A 19,564-nucleotide genomic window follows, 5' to 3' on the forward strand; every position below is an offset into this window, starting at 1 on the left:
AGATGGGCGGAAAAGTGGCAAATGGAATTTAACCCTGAAAAGTGCGAGGTGATGCATTTTGGACGGACAAATAAGGCAAGGGAATACACAATGAGTGGTAGGACCCTAGGAAGTACAGAGGGTCAGAGGGACCTCGGTGTACATGTACATAGATCTCTGAAGGCAGCGGAACAAGTAGATAAGGTGGTTAAAAAGGCATATGGGATACTTGCCTTCATTAGCCGAGGCATAGAATATAAGAGCAGGGAGGTTATGATGGAGCTGTACAAAACGCTGGTGAGGCCACAGCTGGAGTACTGTGTGCAGTTCTGGTCGCCTCACTATAGGAAGGATGTGATTGCTTTGGAGAGGGTGCAGAGAAGATTCACCAGGATGTTACCTGGGATGGAGCGCCTCAGCTATGAAGAAAGACTAAACAGGCTGGGGTTGTTTTCCTTGGAGCAAAGAAGGCTGAGGGGGGACCTGATTGAGGTGTACAAAATGATGAGGGGCATAGATAGGGTAGACAAAGAGGAACTTTTCCCCTTAGTAGGGGGGTCAATAACAAGGGGGCATAGATTCAGGGTAAGGGGCAGGAGATTTAGAGGGGATTTGAGGAGGAACTTTTTCACCCAGAGGGTGGTTGGAATGTGGAACTCAATGCCTGAAAGGGTGGTAGAGGCAGGAACCCTCACAACATTCAAGAAGCATTTGGATGAGCACTTGAAATGCCATTGCATACAAGGCTATGGACCAAATGCTGGAAAATGGGATTAGACTGGACAGGGATGGATGGGCGGCGCAGACACGATGGGCCGAAGGGCCTCTTTCTGTGCTGTAAAACTCTATGACTCTATGACACTCCTAGGCTACGCTGTAGGGGGAGGTCATCAGTGAAGAGGTCTAGATCCTTGACGTCCTTAACACGATCTTCGGGGGGGAATGCCTCCATCACTGCTGGCCTGTTAGAGGCTATCTTGTGTAGCCTGAGGTTGGATAGTGCAAGTAGTTCCTGAGCTCGTCCAAGGGTACTGATGGCCTCTGCTTCGGTCGGGAATGACTTCAGTGCGTCATCGACATAGAACTCTCGTTCGATGAACCCTCTCACATCACTGCCAAAGTCGTCGTCTTCTTCCTTGGCAGCCCTCCTCAATCCGTATATGGCGACAGCAGGGGACAGGCTATTCCCGAAGACATGGACACGCATTCTGTAGTCCACAATGTCTCTGTTGGGGTCATTGTCGCGATACCACAGGAAGCAGAGGAAGTCTCTGTGGTCTTCTCTCACCACAAAGCAGTGAAACATGTGTTGGATATCGGCAGTGATGGCGACGGGCTCTTTCCTGAATCTCATGAGTACCCCCAAGAGGCTGTTGTTGAGATCGGGCCCTGTGAGGAGTACGTCGTTGAGAGAGACTCCCTGATATGGTGCACTGGAGTCAAACACCACGCGGATCTGTTCCAGCTTTTTGGGGTGATAAACTCCGAAGGAAGGGAGGTACCAACACTCTTGGCCTTCCTGGAGTGGAGGAGCTATCTCTGCATGACCGTTGACAAGCATTTTCTTGACAAACTCTAGGAAGTGTGCTTTCATCTTCGGCTTCTTCTCTAGTGTGCGACAGAGTGAGTTAAGACGATTATAGGCATACTCCCTGTTGTTCGGCAGCCGTCGTCTGGGGTTCTGGAAGGGTAAGGGTGCAACCCAGCTGTTAGAGCTGTCACGAGAGACCTCATTGTTCATAATCTGGAGGAATCTCATGTCGCCAATCGATGGAGCAAGCTTGTGGTCATTGGCGGTGCGACAGAAGACTGACTGACCCGGTTTCTCTCCAGTGAGCATCATCTGTGTGCTGTCTGTGGAGATCAGCGCTGGGGGGTTCTGAGGCTGGGCCGTATGACTGAACTTCTCTGTCACTCGGATCTGACTACTGCATGGGGTAAGGTAGCTTGGAGGACCATTCTCCAAGATGGAAGTCTTGAGTGTGCTCACCTGAGATGGCTTGTGAACGCCCTTGAGGCACACATCTCCAACAACGACCCAGCCGAGGTCTAGCCTTTGGGCGAAAGGGGCGTCATGTGGACCGTTGATCTGTTTCCTTATCTTATGTACCCTCAGGATGTCCCTTCTCAACAACAGAAGTATGCTTGCATCTGGATCAAGAGGTGGGATCTCGTCTGCAATGCGTCTCAGATGACGGTGGTGATGAGCTGTATTCGGAGTGGGAATTTCAGAACGGTTGTCGGGGACTTGATTACATTCGATGAATGTAGGAAGGGGGAGGCTAATCTTCCCGTCGGCTGACTCAACAACATAACCGCAGGCCCTCCTGCCGGCTGCCTCTGAAAGTCCAGCACACGTCTTCAACGTGTAAGGCGACGGACTTCCTTTGACCTTGAAGATGTTGAAGAACTCGGATCTTGCTAGAGAACGATTGCTTTGTTCGTCTAGTATGGCATACATCTTTTCAGATTCCTGGCGACGTCCTACAAGGTACACATTAACGAGGCATATCTTGGAGCATGCTCTTGTGCTCACTCCTTCTCCACACACCTCGGTGCACTTGGATGTAATCTCCGGACCGGCAGCTCTCTCTCTCCCCCCGCCATGCTCCGAGGCGGGAGGAGGCGACTCTGACTTCCAAGGAGCTGGGCCTGGGTGGAGTGCCGAAATGTGCCGATCACTTTCACATTCTGTGCATTTTGCATCTACCTTGCAGTTCTTGGCGAGATGGTTCGTGGAAGAGCAGCACTTGAAACATATAGAGTTCTCTTTGAGATACTGGCCCTGAAATTAGGATCGGGGGCTTGCCGCGCGTGCAAGCCCCCGATCTGCACTCACCCTGCGCGCCGACATCTGAAGCCTGGGCCTGCTTGCATTTCCTGTCACAGGCCCAGTTCAGCTGTCGGCGCGATATGCTTACCTGATCCAGCGGCGTAGTTAGTGCAATGTGCCGGCTGGGATCAGGTGAGCACTGTGCAGCCAATCAGGGGAGGGGAAACTCCCTCGTTAGGGGGATAGATAGAGTTCTTTGCAGCCAAGAGCGAGAGTCCCGAAGGCTGTGTTGCCTGCCCGGTGCCAGGGTTAAGGACATCTCCTCTGGACTGGAGAGAAACTTGGAGTGGGAGGGGGAGGATCCAGTTGTCGTGGTCCATGTTGGTACCAACGACATAGATAGGACAAGGAATGAGGTTCTGCTGAGGGAGTTTGAGCAGCTAGGGGCCAAATTAAAAAGCAGAACCACAAGGGTAATAATCACCTGAGCCACAAGCGAATTTGGCTAGGACAAATAAAATTAGAGAGTTAAATGCGTGGCTCAAAGACTGGTGTGGGAGAAATGGGTTTTGCTTCCTGGGACACTGGCACCAGTACTGGGGCAGGAGGGAGCTGTTCCGTTGGGACGGGCTTCACTTGGCCAGTGCTGGGACTAGAGTCCTGGCGGATCATATAACTAGGGCTGTAGAGAGGGCTTTAAACTAACTAGTGGGGGGGAGGTTCCTAGAGAGCAAATAATAAAAATGACAACAGAGAAGGTCATAGACTTAGGTGGCAGTGGGGAAATTAAAAACCAGAGCGTGTCAGGAAGGGGCAGAAGGTATGGAGTAAAAGGTAAAGTAATAAAAAGGGCAAAAGCAGGAACTAAGTGTCACAAAACATCTTTGAAAGTTCTCGATCTGAATGCACGTAGCATTCGTAACAAAATAGACGAGTTAATGGCACAAATAACTACATATGGGTATGATCTTGTGGCCATTACAGAAACATGGCTGCAGGGTGACAATGCCTGGGAATTAAACATACCAGGTTATTTAACGATCAGGAAGGACAGGCAGGAAGGAAGGGGAGGTGGGGTGGCTATGTTAATAAAGGAAGGAATCACTGTAATACAGAGAAATGATATTGGGTCAAAAGATCAGGATAATGAAACAGTTTGGGTGGAGGTAAGGAATAATAAGGGGAAAAAAACACGAGTGGGCGTAGTCTATAGGCCTCCGAACAGTGGCAACTCTGTTGGACGGAGTATCAATCAGGAAATAGCTGAGGCTTGTAATAAGGGAACATCTATAATTATGGGGGATTTTAACTATCATATTAATTGGACAAATCAAATTGGGCAGGGCTGCCTTGAGGATGAGTTCATTGAGTCTATTAGGGATGGGTTTCTTGAGCAGTATGTAACTGAACCAACCAGGGGGCAAGCAACCTTAGATCTGGTCCTGTGTAACGAGACAGGATTAATTAAAAATGTCCTAGTAAAGGATCCCCTTGGAATGAGTGACCATAACATGGTTGAATTCCATATTCAATTAGAGGGTGAGAAGGTTGGATCTCAAACAAGCGTGCTAAGCTTGAATAAAGGAGACTATGAAGGTATGAGACTATGAAGGTATGAGAGCGGAATTGAGTAGAGTGGATTGGGAAAATAGATTAAAGGGTAAAACGATACATGATCAGTGGTGTACATTTAAGGAGTTATTTTACAACTTCCAAAAAAAATATATTCCACTGAGAAGAAAAGGGTGTAAAAGAAAAGACAGCCATCCGTGGCTAAGTAAAGAAATTAAGGATAGTATTCGACTAAAAACAAGGGCATATAAGGTAGCCAAATCTAGTGGGAGGATAGAGGATTGGGGAAACTTTAAAAGACAGCAAAAAATAACAATAAGATTAATTAAGAAAGGGAAGATAGATTATGAAAGTAAATTAGCAAGAAATATAAAAACAGATAGTAAGAGTTTTTATTAGTTATATAAAAAGAAAAAGGGTGGCTAAAGTAAATGCTGGTCCCTTAGAGGATGAGACCGGGAAATTAATGGTGGGAAATATGGAGATGGCAAAAACACTGAATGAATATTTTATATCAGTCTTTACAGTAGAAGACACTAAGAATATCCCAACACTGGACAAACAGGGGTCTAAAGGGGGGGAGGAGCTAAACACGATCAAAATCACTAAGGAAGTGGTACTCGGTAAAATAATGGGACTCAAGGCGGATAAATCACCTGGACCTGATGGCTTACATCCTAGGGTCTTGAGGGAAGTGGCGGTAGGGATTGTGGATGCATTGGTAATAATTTTCCAAAACTCCCTGGACTCGGCAAAGGTCCCGGCAGACTGGAAAACTGCTAATGTAACACTCTTATTTAAAAAGGGCAGTAGACAGAAGGCTGGAAACTATAGACTGGTTAGCCTAACACCTGTGGTAGGTAAAATTTTGGAGTCCATTATTAAGGAGACAGTAACAGGACATTTGGATAATCATAATTTAATAGGACAAAATCAGCATGGTTTTATGAAGGGGAAATCATGTTTGACAAATTTGCTGGAGTTCTTTGAGGAAGTAACATATAGGGTGGATAAAGGGGAACCAGTGGACATAGTGTATTTAGACTTCCAAAAGGCATTTGACAAGGTGCCACACAAAAGATTATTGCTTAAGATAAAAAAATCACGGGATTGGGGGTAATATTCTGGCATGGATAGAGGATTGGCTATCTAACAGAAGGCAGAGAGTTGGGATAAATGGTTCATTCTCAGACTGGCAATCAGTAACTAGTGGTGTTCCGCAGGGGTCAGTGCTGGGTCCCCAACTCTTTACAATCTATATTAACGATTTGGAGGAGGGGACCGAGTGTAACATATCAAAGTTTGCAGATGATACTAAGATGGGAGGGAAAGTAGTGAGTGAGGAGGACATAAAAAACCTGCAAGGGGACATAGACAGGCTAAGTAAGTGGGCAGAGATTTGGCAGATGGAATACAATACTGGAAAGTGTGAGGTTATGCACTTTGGCAGGAAAAATCGTAGAGCAAGTTATTATCTTAATGGCAAGAAACTGGAAAGTACTGAAGTACAAAGGGATCTGGGGGTCCTGGTGCACGAAACTCAAAAGGTTAGTATGCAGGTGCAGCAAGTGATTAAGAAGGCCAATGGAATGTTGGCTTTCATTGCTAGGGGGATAGAATATAAAAATAGGGAGGTATTGCTTCAGTTGTACAAGGTATTGGTGAGACCGCACCTGGAATACTGCGTACAGTTTTGGTGTCCATACTTAAGAAAGGACATACTTGCTTCGAGTCAGTACAAAGAAGGTTCACTCAGTTAATCCCGGGGATGAGGGGATGGACATATGAGGAGAGGTTGAGTAGATTGGGACTCTACTCATTGGAGTTCAGAAGAATGAGAGGCGATCTTATTGAAACATATAAGATTGTGAAGGGGTTGGATCGGGTGGATGCGGGGAGGTTGTTCCCGATGATGGGTGAAACTAGAACTAGGGGGCATAGTCTTAGAATAAGGGGCTGCTCTTTCAAAACTGAGATGAGGAGGAACTACTTCACTCAGAGGGTGGTAGGTCCATGGAATATGCTGCCCCAAAAAGCTGTAGAAGCTACATCATTACATAAATTTAAAACAGAAATAGACAGTTTCCTAGAAGTAAAGGGAATTAAGGGTTACGGGGAGCGGGCAGGAATTTGGACATGAGTCTAGGTTCGGATCGGTCATGGCCCTGTGGGTAGCGGAGAGGGCCCAGGGGCCGTGTAGCCTGATCCTGCTCCTATTTCGTGTGTCTAATTCTGTTAGATTCAGGAGATGGTTCTGTGATAGTGGATTGGCGGTTAGGATCAGATCAGCCATGATCTTATTGAATGGCGGAGCAAGCTCGAGGGGCCGATTGGCCTACTCCTGCTCCTATTTCTTATGTTCTTATGTTCTTATTCATGAGTTTGACAGTAAGAGCTGTCAAACTCATGAAAAGTATGGGCTGCCAAAACACTACTTTAACTTTAAATAAAATTTAAAAAAAATCCCACTGATTATAATAACTATAAATAAGTTTTAAAAAATGTTTTAAACAATTAATCAATTTTTTGAAAAAAATAAATTTTTAAAAAATAGGGTCTAAAACTAAACTTACCATCCTGTAAATTCTTTAAAAATAACAAACCTGTGGAAAAAAAAAGTCTACATTGTACTAAAAGCCCACTTACCTGAAAAACTAAAGACTTACGTCTTGTTTTTCCACGCGTAAAGACCGGAGGCCTTTACACGCGCACAACTCTGGAAAAAAAAAGGAATTTTACTGCGCACGCGCTGCCTCTGAACCCCTTCGTTCAGAGGACAGGAAATGCCAGTTTTCCCCGCATGCGCTGTGCATGCTGAAAACGGGCATTTCCTCCGGCCAGACGCGTGAGTACCCCGACTGTACTCACGCGTTTGGAACGGAATTACTGGGCCACTGTTTCCGATCTTCGAGGGACATCTCTCTGAAGCCTCTGCACTTCTTTAATGGATGCGGCTTGTTGTGGATGGGGCATTGTTTGCTCATATCCTCAGATTTCTTCTGATCCTTCGTGTTCTCGGTTGAAGCCACTTGCATTTTGTGGACAGGTATTGGTGTCTTTCCATGTCTGTCAAACTTGTCTCTTCTGGCAAGTGCTGTGTGGGAGGAGAAGAGGTTGAAGCTGGGGTCGTTCCTGGCTTTGGCTTCTTTACGGATGAATTTGGCAAACGCAGAGAATGGTGGGAAGGTAACGTTGTGCTTTAGCTTGAACTTTGACCCATACGATATCCACTTCTGCAGGTTAAATGGAAGCTTCTCAATGATGGGACTTACCCCTCTGGAAGTGTCTAAGTACGATAGGCCGGGTAGGTAGCCGTCCTGCTTTGCGGCTTCGAGTTCCGACAGCAGATCTCCAAGGTCGCGGAGCTTCTGGGGTTCCTTATTTGTCAACTTCGGAAAGTTCTCCAACCTGTCAAAGAGAGCCCTTTCAATGGCTTCAGGCGAGCCGTAACTTTCTTCCAGCCTCGCCCAAGCCATCTTCAACCCCGCTGGCGGATGTCCCACATTGACCGCTTTTATCCTGCATGCCTGTCCGGCGGACTCTGGGCCGAGCCATTTGATAAGGAGGCCGAGCTCTTCCCCTGCTGACAGGTCTAAGCCCGATATGGCATTGTGGAAGCAGGACTTCCAAGCCCGATAATTCTCTGGCCTGTCATCAAACTTGGTTAACCCTGTAGTCACCAGCTGGCTGCGTGCAAGGTATTTGGCAAGGTCATAGGTGCTGGGACCTGTGCCAGGGTTGCCTTGAGTAGGGGCTCTTTTGGGGGTCTCAAAGAAACAAAAGGGGGTTTGCTGCTGAATTTCTCTCTTCAGCATTCTATTCCTCTGCACCGTGTCTTCCGTTTTGCTGGGGGAGATTCTGCGGTTTGAGGCACGCTGTCTACTTTGACCTTGGTTGGCAACTTGGGGCATGTTATATGAAGTGCTTGTATCTGTAGAGATGTGCGCGCTTTCATCCCTCTTGTAAACTGTATGTCGGCATGGTCGCTCACGTAATCTCTGGTGCACTGTCGTTGACTCTGCCGCGGAACGGGAATTAAAGGTTTGTAAGCTGTCTCGGGATCAGCTCCCTCCAAAATTGCCTCGAATACTTGTGCCTCAGCTAATGCAGCATCTATCTCTTTTTGTTGCTGCAGAGCGTCTAATGTGGCTTGGAGATGGGCCTGTTCAGCCTGGCGTCTCGCAATCTAGTATACTGTATTCGCTGCTCACGATGCGGTCTCCTCTACATTGGGGAGACCAAACGCAGATTGGGTGACCGCTTTGCGGAACACCTCCGTTCAGTCCGTAAGGGTGACCCCAAGCTTCCGGTCGCCTGTCATTTTAATTCACCGCTCCATTCCCACTCGGACCTCACCATCCTTGGCCTCTTGTATTGTTCCACGGAAGCTCAACGTAAACTCGAGGAACAGCACCTCATCTTCCAATTAGGCAGTCTGCAGCCTTCCGGACTCAATATCGAGTTCAACAATTTCAGATCATAAGCTCGGCCCCCATTTCATTTTCTCTTGTAATTGTTCCACTCCTTTTCCCCCCCCCCCTTTCCTTTTGTTTCTCTCTCACACCTGGCAGCTATCTTTTGCCCTGCCAGTACACTTTACACCTAATCCCAGCCTATTACCATCTCGTCTAGCTTCTAATCTCTTTTACTTCTTTTGTTTCTTTTATTCTTTTGTCCGATCGCAGCCCTGCCTCCGATCTAGTTTCTTTTCTTTCCAGTTTTGAAGAAGGGTCCAACCCGAAACGTCAACTCAAATTTCTCTCCACGGATGTTGCCTGACCTGCTGAGTTTTTCCAGCATTTTCTGTTGTTATTTCGGATTTCCAACATCTGCAGTATTTTGCTATCGTACTGGTGACAGGCCTGGTCAGCTTGGAGTTGGGCCTGATCAGCTTGGAGACGGGCCTGACCAGCTTGGAGTTCAGCTTGTCCTACTTTTATTTCTATTTCTCTGTCGGCATGCGCAGCTCTGGCTTGAGCTGCTTCTAGCTTAGCCCATGCTTTGGCGATGGCCATGCTTACTCTAGAACCACCTGATGACCATGAACCAGCTTGCGATCCAGAACCAACCGATGACCGTGAACCAGCTTGCGATCTGTAGTAACCGGAGCTTATAGACTGATTGTCACATTTTACAGTTTCGTCTAACTGTTTAAGGTCTTCTACTCGCTGAGTAGCGTTTTCGGTATTATCTTCTGACATGTTGATGTGAGGTAAGTGTGGTGTACAAGGTGAAGACTTAAGCTGGCTCTGTCGTGATGGCCTACTCTGAGTTCCTGCTGCTCCGCTCTTCACAGCTAGCCGTATTGCTATCTTTTCACTGTACTGGTCTCGCTAGACGTGCTCCTATCCAGCAAGTTAAAGACTTATTCAAATAATTCCTCGAGAAGCCGGTTTGCTGTTTTGAAGCTTTACTTGAACAAATTTGTGAAACTGTAAACAAAGACAAAGCATGTTTTGTACATAGAACTGAGTACTATACATTAGATGTTACATAAGATATAAACATATTTATAACAATAGAATAGACTAACTGTATAACTAAATGTCCCTTGAACTAAACTTCTGTAAATACCAACTAATAACTTTTTATAAACAAAGTATTGTCAAATACTACACTGACAAAGTTGCTATCATGTTAACAAACAAGGATACTCACAGATATTGCGTTTGGCCTAGCATATGAGATGAGATGGCACTAGATTGAGAATCCCTCATGGAAGATTCTCCATTACTCAGTCAGGTTCTTCCTGGAATTCTACTTCCGGGTTCAAACAGGAACAAGAGGTCAAATGACCTCTGCTGTATGCTAACACTGCTATACAATAGCTACCACCCGAGGGTGCTATCTGCATGTAATAAGTCCAGAACAGGCTTGTTCCGGATCACTGGCAGTTCTTGCAGCTCTTCTGCCAGACCTACAACAACAGGGGAGGAAATCAGTTGGATTGCCAGCTCCAAGACATACCTACAAACAGAATCTGTTCTAATATGTTGCTTATGATGTTTCTGCAGTTGTGTGTATGCTTCAAGTCAGTGAGAGATGAAGGACAAGACATAACTAGGACAGTATGGTACTAGCCCTGAGCTTGGGGTAAACTCTAGCTTGGTCTTCCTCTACTTCCACGATGCTCTCAGAATAAAGATGCGGAAGTGGCTGCCTCAATGAGAATCAATGCATATAATTTCTAGGCCTTCCACCATTTTGTCTGTTCTCTTGCATTATAGGAATTCACCCATCAAGGAGGAGCCTTGGGCATGAAAATTTGGGCATGATTTTCTAACTATTTAAATCAGGGCTGGGCAATTATTTGGACTGGAGGGCCACTTAACAAGTTTTGGTGAGCTGTTGAAGGCCGAACACCTATGTTCCCTCTAAGGTGTGCGACCGTGTGGCAAGGCCCCGCGCAGGCCGCTCACCAGCTCCTGCTGCTGGAGGAGATACCATGCAGCAAATTTAAAGGGACCGCGTACGTTGGTGAGAGCAAAGTGTTAAATTAGTAAATTTGAAACAGGCCAACTCAGCGTTGATTATGACTCTGCTTCTACGCTCCCAATAATTTATAAACATAAATTCAGATAGTAGTCAAATACTATCTTAAATACACAAAATGTAGTGTAAAATAGTAAAATCTTCCCTTACTAAATGAATGAAGTGATTGATCGATCGATTGATTATATGTTGTACTGAAAGTCTACGTGGCTGTTTGGCAGAGCGGCTCTGATGCAAGAGGTATTCTCATTTTAGTGTGCTGAGTATGGGAGCCTGAGGCTTTGCAAGGGCTGAACCACAATTGCATGCCATTACCTGGAGTCCTTGTGCTCCGGGATCCACTCCCGAATCCAAGATGGTGATGAGAACCCCCCCCCCCCCATCCGATGTACTCTGGGTACCGGGAGAGGAAAGACGCAGCACCAGTCTCTTCAGTAAAAGAGTCATCGAGATGTGCAGCCATGACACGACTCAGCCTAATGTGCAGCTCAAGCTCCGGCTCGCATTCTATTTCTGTCCCATCCAGCCACTGATTTAAATGAATGGTTAGAACATCATGTGCCACGCACACCCGAATAACTGTATGCACTTCTGGTGAGCGACTATAGTGCCAAGTCAGAAAATTACTCTTTTTATATACTACATTGTCCTGCAAGGATAAAATGAGATGCAATATGTTAGTTTAAGGAGAACTTACAGGGACAGACATGTGCCCAACCTGCAGCCCATTCTGTATGTCAGTAAATGAACATGCATCTTGAAGATTAGGTATGTTGAAAGGATTTGTGGTGCGAAGCCTTGTTGAGATTCCATTGTAACAACAGATTCAAATGTAAGTTGGAGCTTGTAGGTGTGCTGTGCTGCTGTATGGCCATGCTGTAAAGTTGCATAAACACTTTGGAAGGGTTAAGCAATACAATTTAAACAAGTTCTGGTACTCTTACTGGGCAACATTACCTCGGGACCTTTCCACAGGTCTCACATCATAGAATCATAGAATGGTTACAGCATGGAAGAAGGCAATTCGGTCCGTTGAGCCCGTGCCGACTCCCAGTTAGTCCCACTCCCCTGCCCTTCCTCCACATTTGTAGTTAGGTGCACTGAGTGCTGGAGAGAGCAATCACTCTGTCAGTTACCTAACTAGGTGCTTTGGTTAATTCTTCTCCAGGGAGGAGGTCCTTGAGTGCCGATAAGAGCAACGTTCCTTTGCTACACTTCATGCATCAGCACCTTAGTGGCACCATCATACCTTAAGGAACCCTCCATCAGTGAGAAATAATGTCAATCCTTAAATCCTTTCCCTTTAGTTACTGTGAAGTGGGAGTCTAATTCAAAGGATTTATTGATTTGAATTTCTTTTTTGCTTAGTCTGTATTTAATTTATAAGTCATAATTGTCCAATTCTGGGCACCACGCTTTAGGAACGATGTCAAGGCCTTGGAGAAGGTGCGGAGTGGATTTACCAGAATTGTACCAGGGATGAGGGACATCAGTTTTGTGGAGAGACTGGAGAAGCTGGGATTGTTTTCCTTAGAGCAAGGGGAGATTTAGTAGAGGCGTTCAAAATTATGAGAGGTTTTGATAGTGTAGATAGGGAGAAACTGTTTCCACTGGCAGGAGGGTCAGTAACCAGAGGACACAGATTTAAGATCATTGGCAAAAAAGCCAGAGGGAAGATGAGGAGAATTTTTTTATGCAGCGAGTTGTTGTGATCTGCAATGCACTGCCTGAAAGGGTACTGGAAGCAGATTTAATAGTAACTTTTAAAAGGGAATTGGATATATACTTGAATACGAGAAATTTGCAGGGCTATGGGGAAAGAGCAGGGGAGTGGGACTAACGGGATAGCTCTTCAAAAAACCAGCACAGACATGTTGAGTCGAATGGCCTCCTCCTGTGCTGTACGATTCTAGAATTCTAAAGGTAAACCTTAAATAAAACATTTTTCTCCAGCATGCTAACCACTGCCCGGAGGCTGCTTTTTAATGAAATCTCACCACTCAATGGATTTCAACCTTAAATGGATTCTGCTTTTCAGTGCAAAATGAAAAGAAGTGGTAATTCTTTTGCCTTTGAGTTAGAAAGTTGTGAGTTCAAGCCTCACTCCTGTACTGGAATGCATAATCTAAACTGGTAGTGTTAAAGGAATCCTGTATTATGGGGGGACTGCTGTCCTTTGGGTGAGATATTAAAATGTAGCTCTGTCTTTTCAAGCATAAGTAAAAGATCCCATGGCACTATTCAAAGAAGAGCAGGGACGTTGTCTTGATCTTATGGCCAACATTTACTCTTCAACCAATGCCACTAAATCAGATTAGCTGGTCATTTATCTAATTTGCTGTTTGTGACACCCTGCTGTGCACAAATTGACTTCCACATTTGCCTACAAAACAAGAGTGATTATACTTCAAAAGTAATTCATTGGCTGTAAAGTGCTTTGGGACATCCTGAAGACATGAAAGGCACTATATATGTGCAAGTTCCTTCTTTTTTATAACATAAACTCTTCCATATAACTAAACAAAGTTTCTTTCATCTTTCCATAGCACTAAGATTCCAAAAGGATTTGGGTTTGTTAATATACTGCTTGGAAAACACTACCACATTTTTCTATTGAACAGTAGCTTCTTTATCTTATTAAAGTTGCTTCCTATGTGCATGCACTTCAATACCATTTTTATTTAAATGGGATCTCCTTTACTGTCTTTCTAGGATTTCTCTTTAACTCTTTAATAATTCTTTTCTCTCTTCTTATGCCAGTAAACTCTGGACCCCCTCTGCTGTTTTGATTTGTATGCAGCCTCTTTCTTCTTCCATTTCCTTACAATGTTGCGACCTGTAGTAAATTCAACTGGACATTTATGCTTCCAAGAGGAAATAGCCTAGTTGTGAAGTCAAGCTAACTTCTCTTTGACCTGAATGCTGTTTATTGCCCATCAGCTCATCGCTGCAGTGGCAAATATTTGGTGCCAGTTTTCATAAGGTACATGTATTTCTTACAGATATTGATCATTTCAGTAATAGGAGTACTGCATTGAACCTCTCTGATCAAATTTATGCATAGCTGTACCACTGCACTGTAGGAATATTTTTTTATACAAGATCATTTGTGTTTCTTTAAGACTGCTAGGGAGAGAAATTCGGTTGTTAACGCCACCGATTAACGCCTAAAGAGACCGAGAAGTGGGGTGCTAGCCAATTTCCGGGCGGGCGCAAGGCGCCTAGCGCCTCACCCCATATTGAGCATGCATTTAGCGCCGGCGCTAAATCTTAGCACCCGCTCATGGGCGCAGGCTGATTATGATTTCATTTGAGTGTGCAACGCCTTTTGGGCGCCCCGGACCGGAAATTCAGTGGGGCCCCCCTCCGTAGCGCCTGGCACTAATAGTGACAGCTTACCTGGACCTTACCAAGTCGCTCTCGGGCTGGAGGAGCATTATTTAAAGGGGACTGGTGTGGTTTAAAAGCAGCAGCCATTTTTTGAGCACAACTTCCTCGAGAGCTAGTAAGAGTTGCTGAGCTGCACACTGAGAGCCATTTGACCACTGAGCCAGCGCAGGCAGACAATCTTCAGCCTTCTGACCATCACCTTGCTGTTGGTGAGCCTTGACAATGGGGAACCTTCCTGTGGGCACTTATTATGGGGGCTGCATTGGAGGGGAACGTCCTGCTGCTGAATCATCTGGAAAGGGCACTGAGACGCTGGGAGAGGGGGGCGGGCATGGCCAGATGGAGGAGGGCCAAGAGACGCCGCCACAGCAGACCTTACGCTGGCAGGGTTTTCCGACAGCAGTTTTCCTACATGAACATGCCGGAGAAGCAGTGTGTCAGAAGGCTGCAATTTAGAAAGGAGGTGGTGACTGAGCTGTACCAGCTGCTTCAGCCAGATCTGCAGCCTCAGATAAGGTGCAGGACATCTCTGTCGGTGGCTGAACTTCTATGCGAGCGGCTCTTCTCAGGCTGTGCGTCAGAGGCTGATCAGAAGTAGCTTCTAGGCCCCTCTCACGGAATGCTTGCTGCCATTCCAAGAACAGGAATGGAACCGGTCTGATACCCCCAAGCCTGTGAAGGGCAAGATGCATGTAAATAGAAGGCATGGCCATTGTAAATGAAGAAAGTGTTTCATTACACAAAATGTGGTTCCTTCAAACATGAGAAAGCTATGGCAACAGAAAGCAAAACTAATACACTGACACATAACTGCCTCTCGCACCCGGGAGACTGTCCAAAACATAAATCACATTCCGACCATCTTCCTTGGCCTTGATTCCACTGCACCAACCAAAGCATCCAATGCCCCATCAGTGAGGCGTTCCGCCCTCTGCCTCACCCTTTCCATGGCTTGCTAGGCTGGTGCGCCACAGGTAGGCTCCCACCGCTTTGAAGGCCTACAAGGCAGAGTGTGTCTGGTGATGCCAATTGACCTGCCCCTTTAAGAGCTGGCCGGTGCCAGTGTGTCTCAGGGAAAGTGATTATTGACAGCACCCTCGCTGCGCCCCGCCGCCGCGAAATTGGGTTACGCCGCCGGGTTAGCGCCTTAAGAGTAGCGTGCAGCGCCTGATTTCGCGCCGCAATCACCTTTAGGGGCGCTGCAACCCAATAGGTGGTGCTAAATTGCGCCTGGCGCTAAACTTTGCGCATTGCCAGGACTAGCGCCCCAAACGCGGCTATACCGAATTTCTAGGCCCTAATGTCTATTTACCCATGTTTTATTATTGATTTTATCGTCTATTAGTCTTGAAAACAAAATTAGTTAAGATGCTTTTCTATTTTTTGGTATCACTGTAAGAGGTGCTAATTTACTGTAAAAAGCTAAAGTATAATGATGACAAACACAAACAAATCCTAGTTATTATTCTGCTTATGATGTCTTTTTTTAACTATGTATTAAACAATGGCCTAGAAATTCAGTTGGGCGCTGCAAGCTTTGCGCCCAGTTGGCGCCTAAAGAGGGTTTCTGCGCCAGTATAAGAGGTTGCGCTGATATTCAGCGCTGCGGTAATGGCGGCGGTAGCCGGTAGCGCTGCGCCGACACCGATGACGTCATCGGTGTGCGCAGTGCCCCGGTACCGCCCCGCTTCCGGCCCAAACCCCATATTTAGTTGCGGCCGCCTCTTCTGCAGCGGCCGCAAACAACGTTCGTGAAACGGGGCCGTACTGCTGTGCTACTGGGGCGCTTTAAGGTGGAGGTGCGGCCGGCCGCTTTTTCGGCGGCCGCCTGCCCGCACCTCCCTCCCCGGCCTCCTCCACCACCCCCCCGCGGCATTGGTGGCTGATTCCCGTGAGTCCGGCACTTCTCCGTGGTGCCGGGCTCATTTGCTGGCAGAATCCAGCGGCGATCTCACGGCTGCAGGCAGCTCCTCCTTAAGAGAAGGAGGAGGCCTGCAGTACCCCAGCCTGCCGCACCGCATCGGGTGGCGCAGCGGCAGCTGGAGCGCTGAAATTCACTTTCAGCGCCCCAAGCGGAGGCGGGCACACCCTGGAACAGCGCCCGGTTCCGAATTGGGGCGCTAAAAGTGAATTTCTGGCGGTCGATACGGGCTCCGCGCGCAGCGCTAACTTTTGGGCGTTAGCCTGCTGGCGGGCCTTAACTGAATTTCTAGGCCAATGTTTATAACCTCATGTTGATTGATAGAAGTTTAGTAAAATAAACCCCACCAATAATGGCTGTCCAGAGAAAGTTGCCTGGAACTTTTTACATGTTTGAAACCTATGAAAAAAAGGAAACAGAGAAAATAAGTTAATACAAACCCCAATATTTTCCTCTGTGCATTAATTTTAATAAATTTGAAATTGCAAACAACAAATGTTTGGATTTTTTTAAATGAGTGTACAGAAGAGTGAGGAGAATCTATAGGATCTTCTGGGGCTATTTTGGGTTACTGAGCAGCAAGTTGAATTTAGTGATCTGGCTGAATTGCCACACTGACACAAATGCTTGTTGGCACACGGGGGCAAAAAAAGTAATTGCATCAAACGTCCGTTTTGCTTCTCCTTCCCAGCTCTGGCAATAGGGATTTATAGTTGGAGCTCAGTGAATATGCAGTACAGATCTAAATCAAGATGATTTGATTCCTAACAACCTGCCAGTGTCCCATCAAGAATGCTGGAAATGGCAACAGCAATAAATCCAGATTAAAACTGAACTGGTCTCCAGCCAGTGGTTTAAAAATTAGAAGCAGCTTGCTGGGATACTGCTTGCCCAGTCCAAACTCGCAGAAAAGACAAATATGGTTACAATAATAGAAAAATGCCTAAATTGTCAGCAAAACACTTATTAATTTGATAAGAAACAATCCAGTCACAATGGGTAGAATTCCAAACTTGCACTGTTGCCATGGAAAGAGAGCATTGTTTTTTTCATAGACTCTATTTAGTTGTGATCTCTCAACATCAGCTGTTGATGTTGTACTCACTATTTAGTATGCCCTTGTTGTACCAAGCAGTGAGGCTTGGCTTGGGGTAAACCTAAAGTCATCCCTCTCATTGACTTCTTTTGTTTTTTCATTATTTCAGGTCTGTGACTTATCATTCAGCTTAAAAAAAATGCTGATTCGGCACAAACTGACACACAACCCAAATCGACCAATGGCAGAATGCCAGCTCTGTCACAAGAAGTTTACAAGAAATGACTACCTCAAGGTTCATATGGAAAATGTGCATGGAGAGACAGACAGCTAAAGCTCTGATTTTCACATTCCATCGGAGAACTTCAAAATTCCTGGAGCTCGGACAATTTATTGTTCAGCGCTGTGGTTGACTGCAGCTGTCAGTAGCGCTAGAATGCTTTACCTTCCAGACATATCTAAGTTACAAAGATATGATGAGTATTCTTCAACAGTTAATATGTTTTGTTTTACTGAAAATGACAGCCTGCTGAGAATAGGGGATATACAGAGTTTAAAATTACAGCTATCATAACAAGATGTTTTAATTACAATTGGGTACTCCACTGAGGACTATTAGTGCAACATCCAAAAACACACCATAACCTATATTTTTCTTTTTACTATTCATTTTAATAACCATTAACTGGATAAAGGCACTTTGTAGTTGTTAATCGTTACACGGTCAGCAGTACCAGGAAATTCTGTTCTCCTGTGCAGGCAATTTTTTTTCCAGATTTCAGTTCACACACTGATGCTGAAAACAATTTGTACCAATAATAATACTACTCATGTCACAAGAAACTTTAATACTGTAATAATGCTAATTAGCAAAATATACATTTTAAACCTTGTTTAAATAAAATAAAAAAATTAACTTTACTTCTGCTTTCCATTCCTTCTCTTCTTTTTCCCTTTTTGCTATGTTTTCTGGATTAATTTTATATTATTTATTACCTATATGCTACATTTTAACTGTAATTTGACTTCTTTTTGTGCTCTGACCTAGTTCATGCTAATAGTTTAAGTGGTGGTCTTTGCCTCCAACATCTCACCATTGTTTTTTGACATCAGACCCACATTAGTAAAATTCAGTCCTTGATCAGTTAGAAGAAAACTCCGTTATAGCCAGTCAGGGACTGAACATTGACATTTGACCTGCTCTGTTCATTGGCGTAATCAGGTCAAATGCTGATGTAATTTTTAGCCAACATTTGGAAGCTTGAAATGGCTGAAGCACTAAGTGAGATGACTCCTATCAGGATCATTTTAATCATAATACAATATGGTGCATCAAGTAAACACTTGTTTATTATCATATTTGTTGCAAAAGAACTGTAAGGGCTGAAAATCCACTGGCCTTCTGCCACACTCCTGCCATAGCTTCAGTGGGAGTGTGCTGGAAATTGGGACCTGGTTCACGTCAAAGAAAAATGTAGACTTTTGTTTAAATTATCTTTAAAAAGGGACTGCTGGCAGCACAGGTACGTTCTTTCTAGGGGAGGGAGCGCAGAACCCCTCATCCACCACCATCGCCTAATGAAATCACCAGATCGCACTCGAATTTCCAACATATTGGGGCAGGTGGGCATCCTACATAGGAATATAATCAGCACCAGGACTGCAGCGGTTCCAGGAGAAGGCTCACCGACCCCTTCTCAGGGCAACTAGTGATGGGCAATAAATGCTGGCCTTGCATCCCGAGAATAAATAGAAACATTGTAGATTTGTAAGGAATAATAATGTCATTAAATGAAAGTATTATGATATATAATTTTTCAAAAATTGCTCTCACTGTGTAGATTATATAGCAATATTTGTACATTAAAACAATTGTATTGTCTAATCTTTTTTATTCAAAATAGATATCTAAACCTCATACATGCCATTGGTTATATTATAACTCAAATATTTTAAATCCATTTTATAAGAATTCTGTCAAACACTATCAGAAAATAGAAAGAAGTAAATGATTATTGTTCAGATACGTTGATGTACAGCTTATATTTTTCTACTCTTGCATCTTTCATCTCTAGTTTCAATTGTCAAATAGTCATAAGAGAACAGTATGCACCACAGACTGCTGTGAATGATGCCATTTACCCCCAAAGACTGTGACAGTTGTTAAATTAAAGAAGTGTGGAACATCTTCGGCCCTTCCAGCATACTGCTACCATAATTCCTGCGGCACTGTGTAGTGTAAGGGCTGCAAGTTGGGTCAAGAACCAGATACGACAAATCCTGGCCTTGTGAGGGAATTCCTGCTCAGCCTTGTAATGGATGGAGTCTCTGACTGCTCCTTACATGGACTATGATGTAAGAGGGGTAGGGTTGCCAAGCCTCCAGGATTGCCCTGGAGCCT

The 19,564-nt window shown here is 45.2% G+C and overlaps 1 protein-coding gene across 7 annotated transcripts in view; it reads left to right on the plus strand.

The window, feature by feature from the left end:
• prdm5 (PR domain containing 5) overlaps positions 1 to 19,177 on the plus strand; it is a 473,803-nt gene extending 454,626 nt beyond the window's left edge. For all 7 annotated transcript variants that reach the window (XM_085963116.1, XM_085963128.1, XM_085963123.1 and 4 more), the window contains one exon: positions 17,333 to 19,177. In XM_085963116.1, coding sequence (XP_085819242.1) covers positions 17,333 to 17,497 — 165 coding nt within the window. In that variant the 3' untranslated portion in view covers positions 17,498 to 19,177. The remainder of the gene's footprint in view (positions 1 to 17,332) is intronic.
• The last annotated feature ends 387 nt before the right edge of the window (positions 19,178 to 19,564 follow it).

The sequence above is a fragment of the Somniosus microcephalus genome, chromosome 2 (genome assembly GCF_052327205.1).
Source record: "Somniosus microcephalus isolate GS21.2 chromosome 2, FLI_Smic_1.0, whole genome shotgun sequence".
Lineage (NCBI taxonomy): Eukaryota > Metazoa > Chordata > Chondrichthyes > Squaliformes > Somniosidae > Somniosus > Somniosus microcephalus.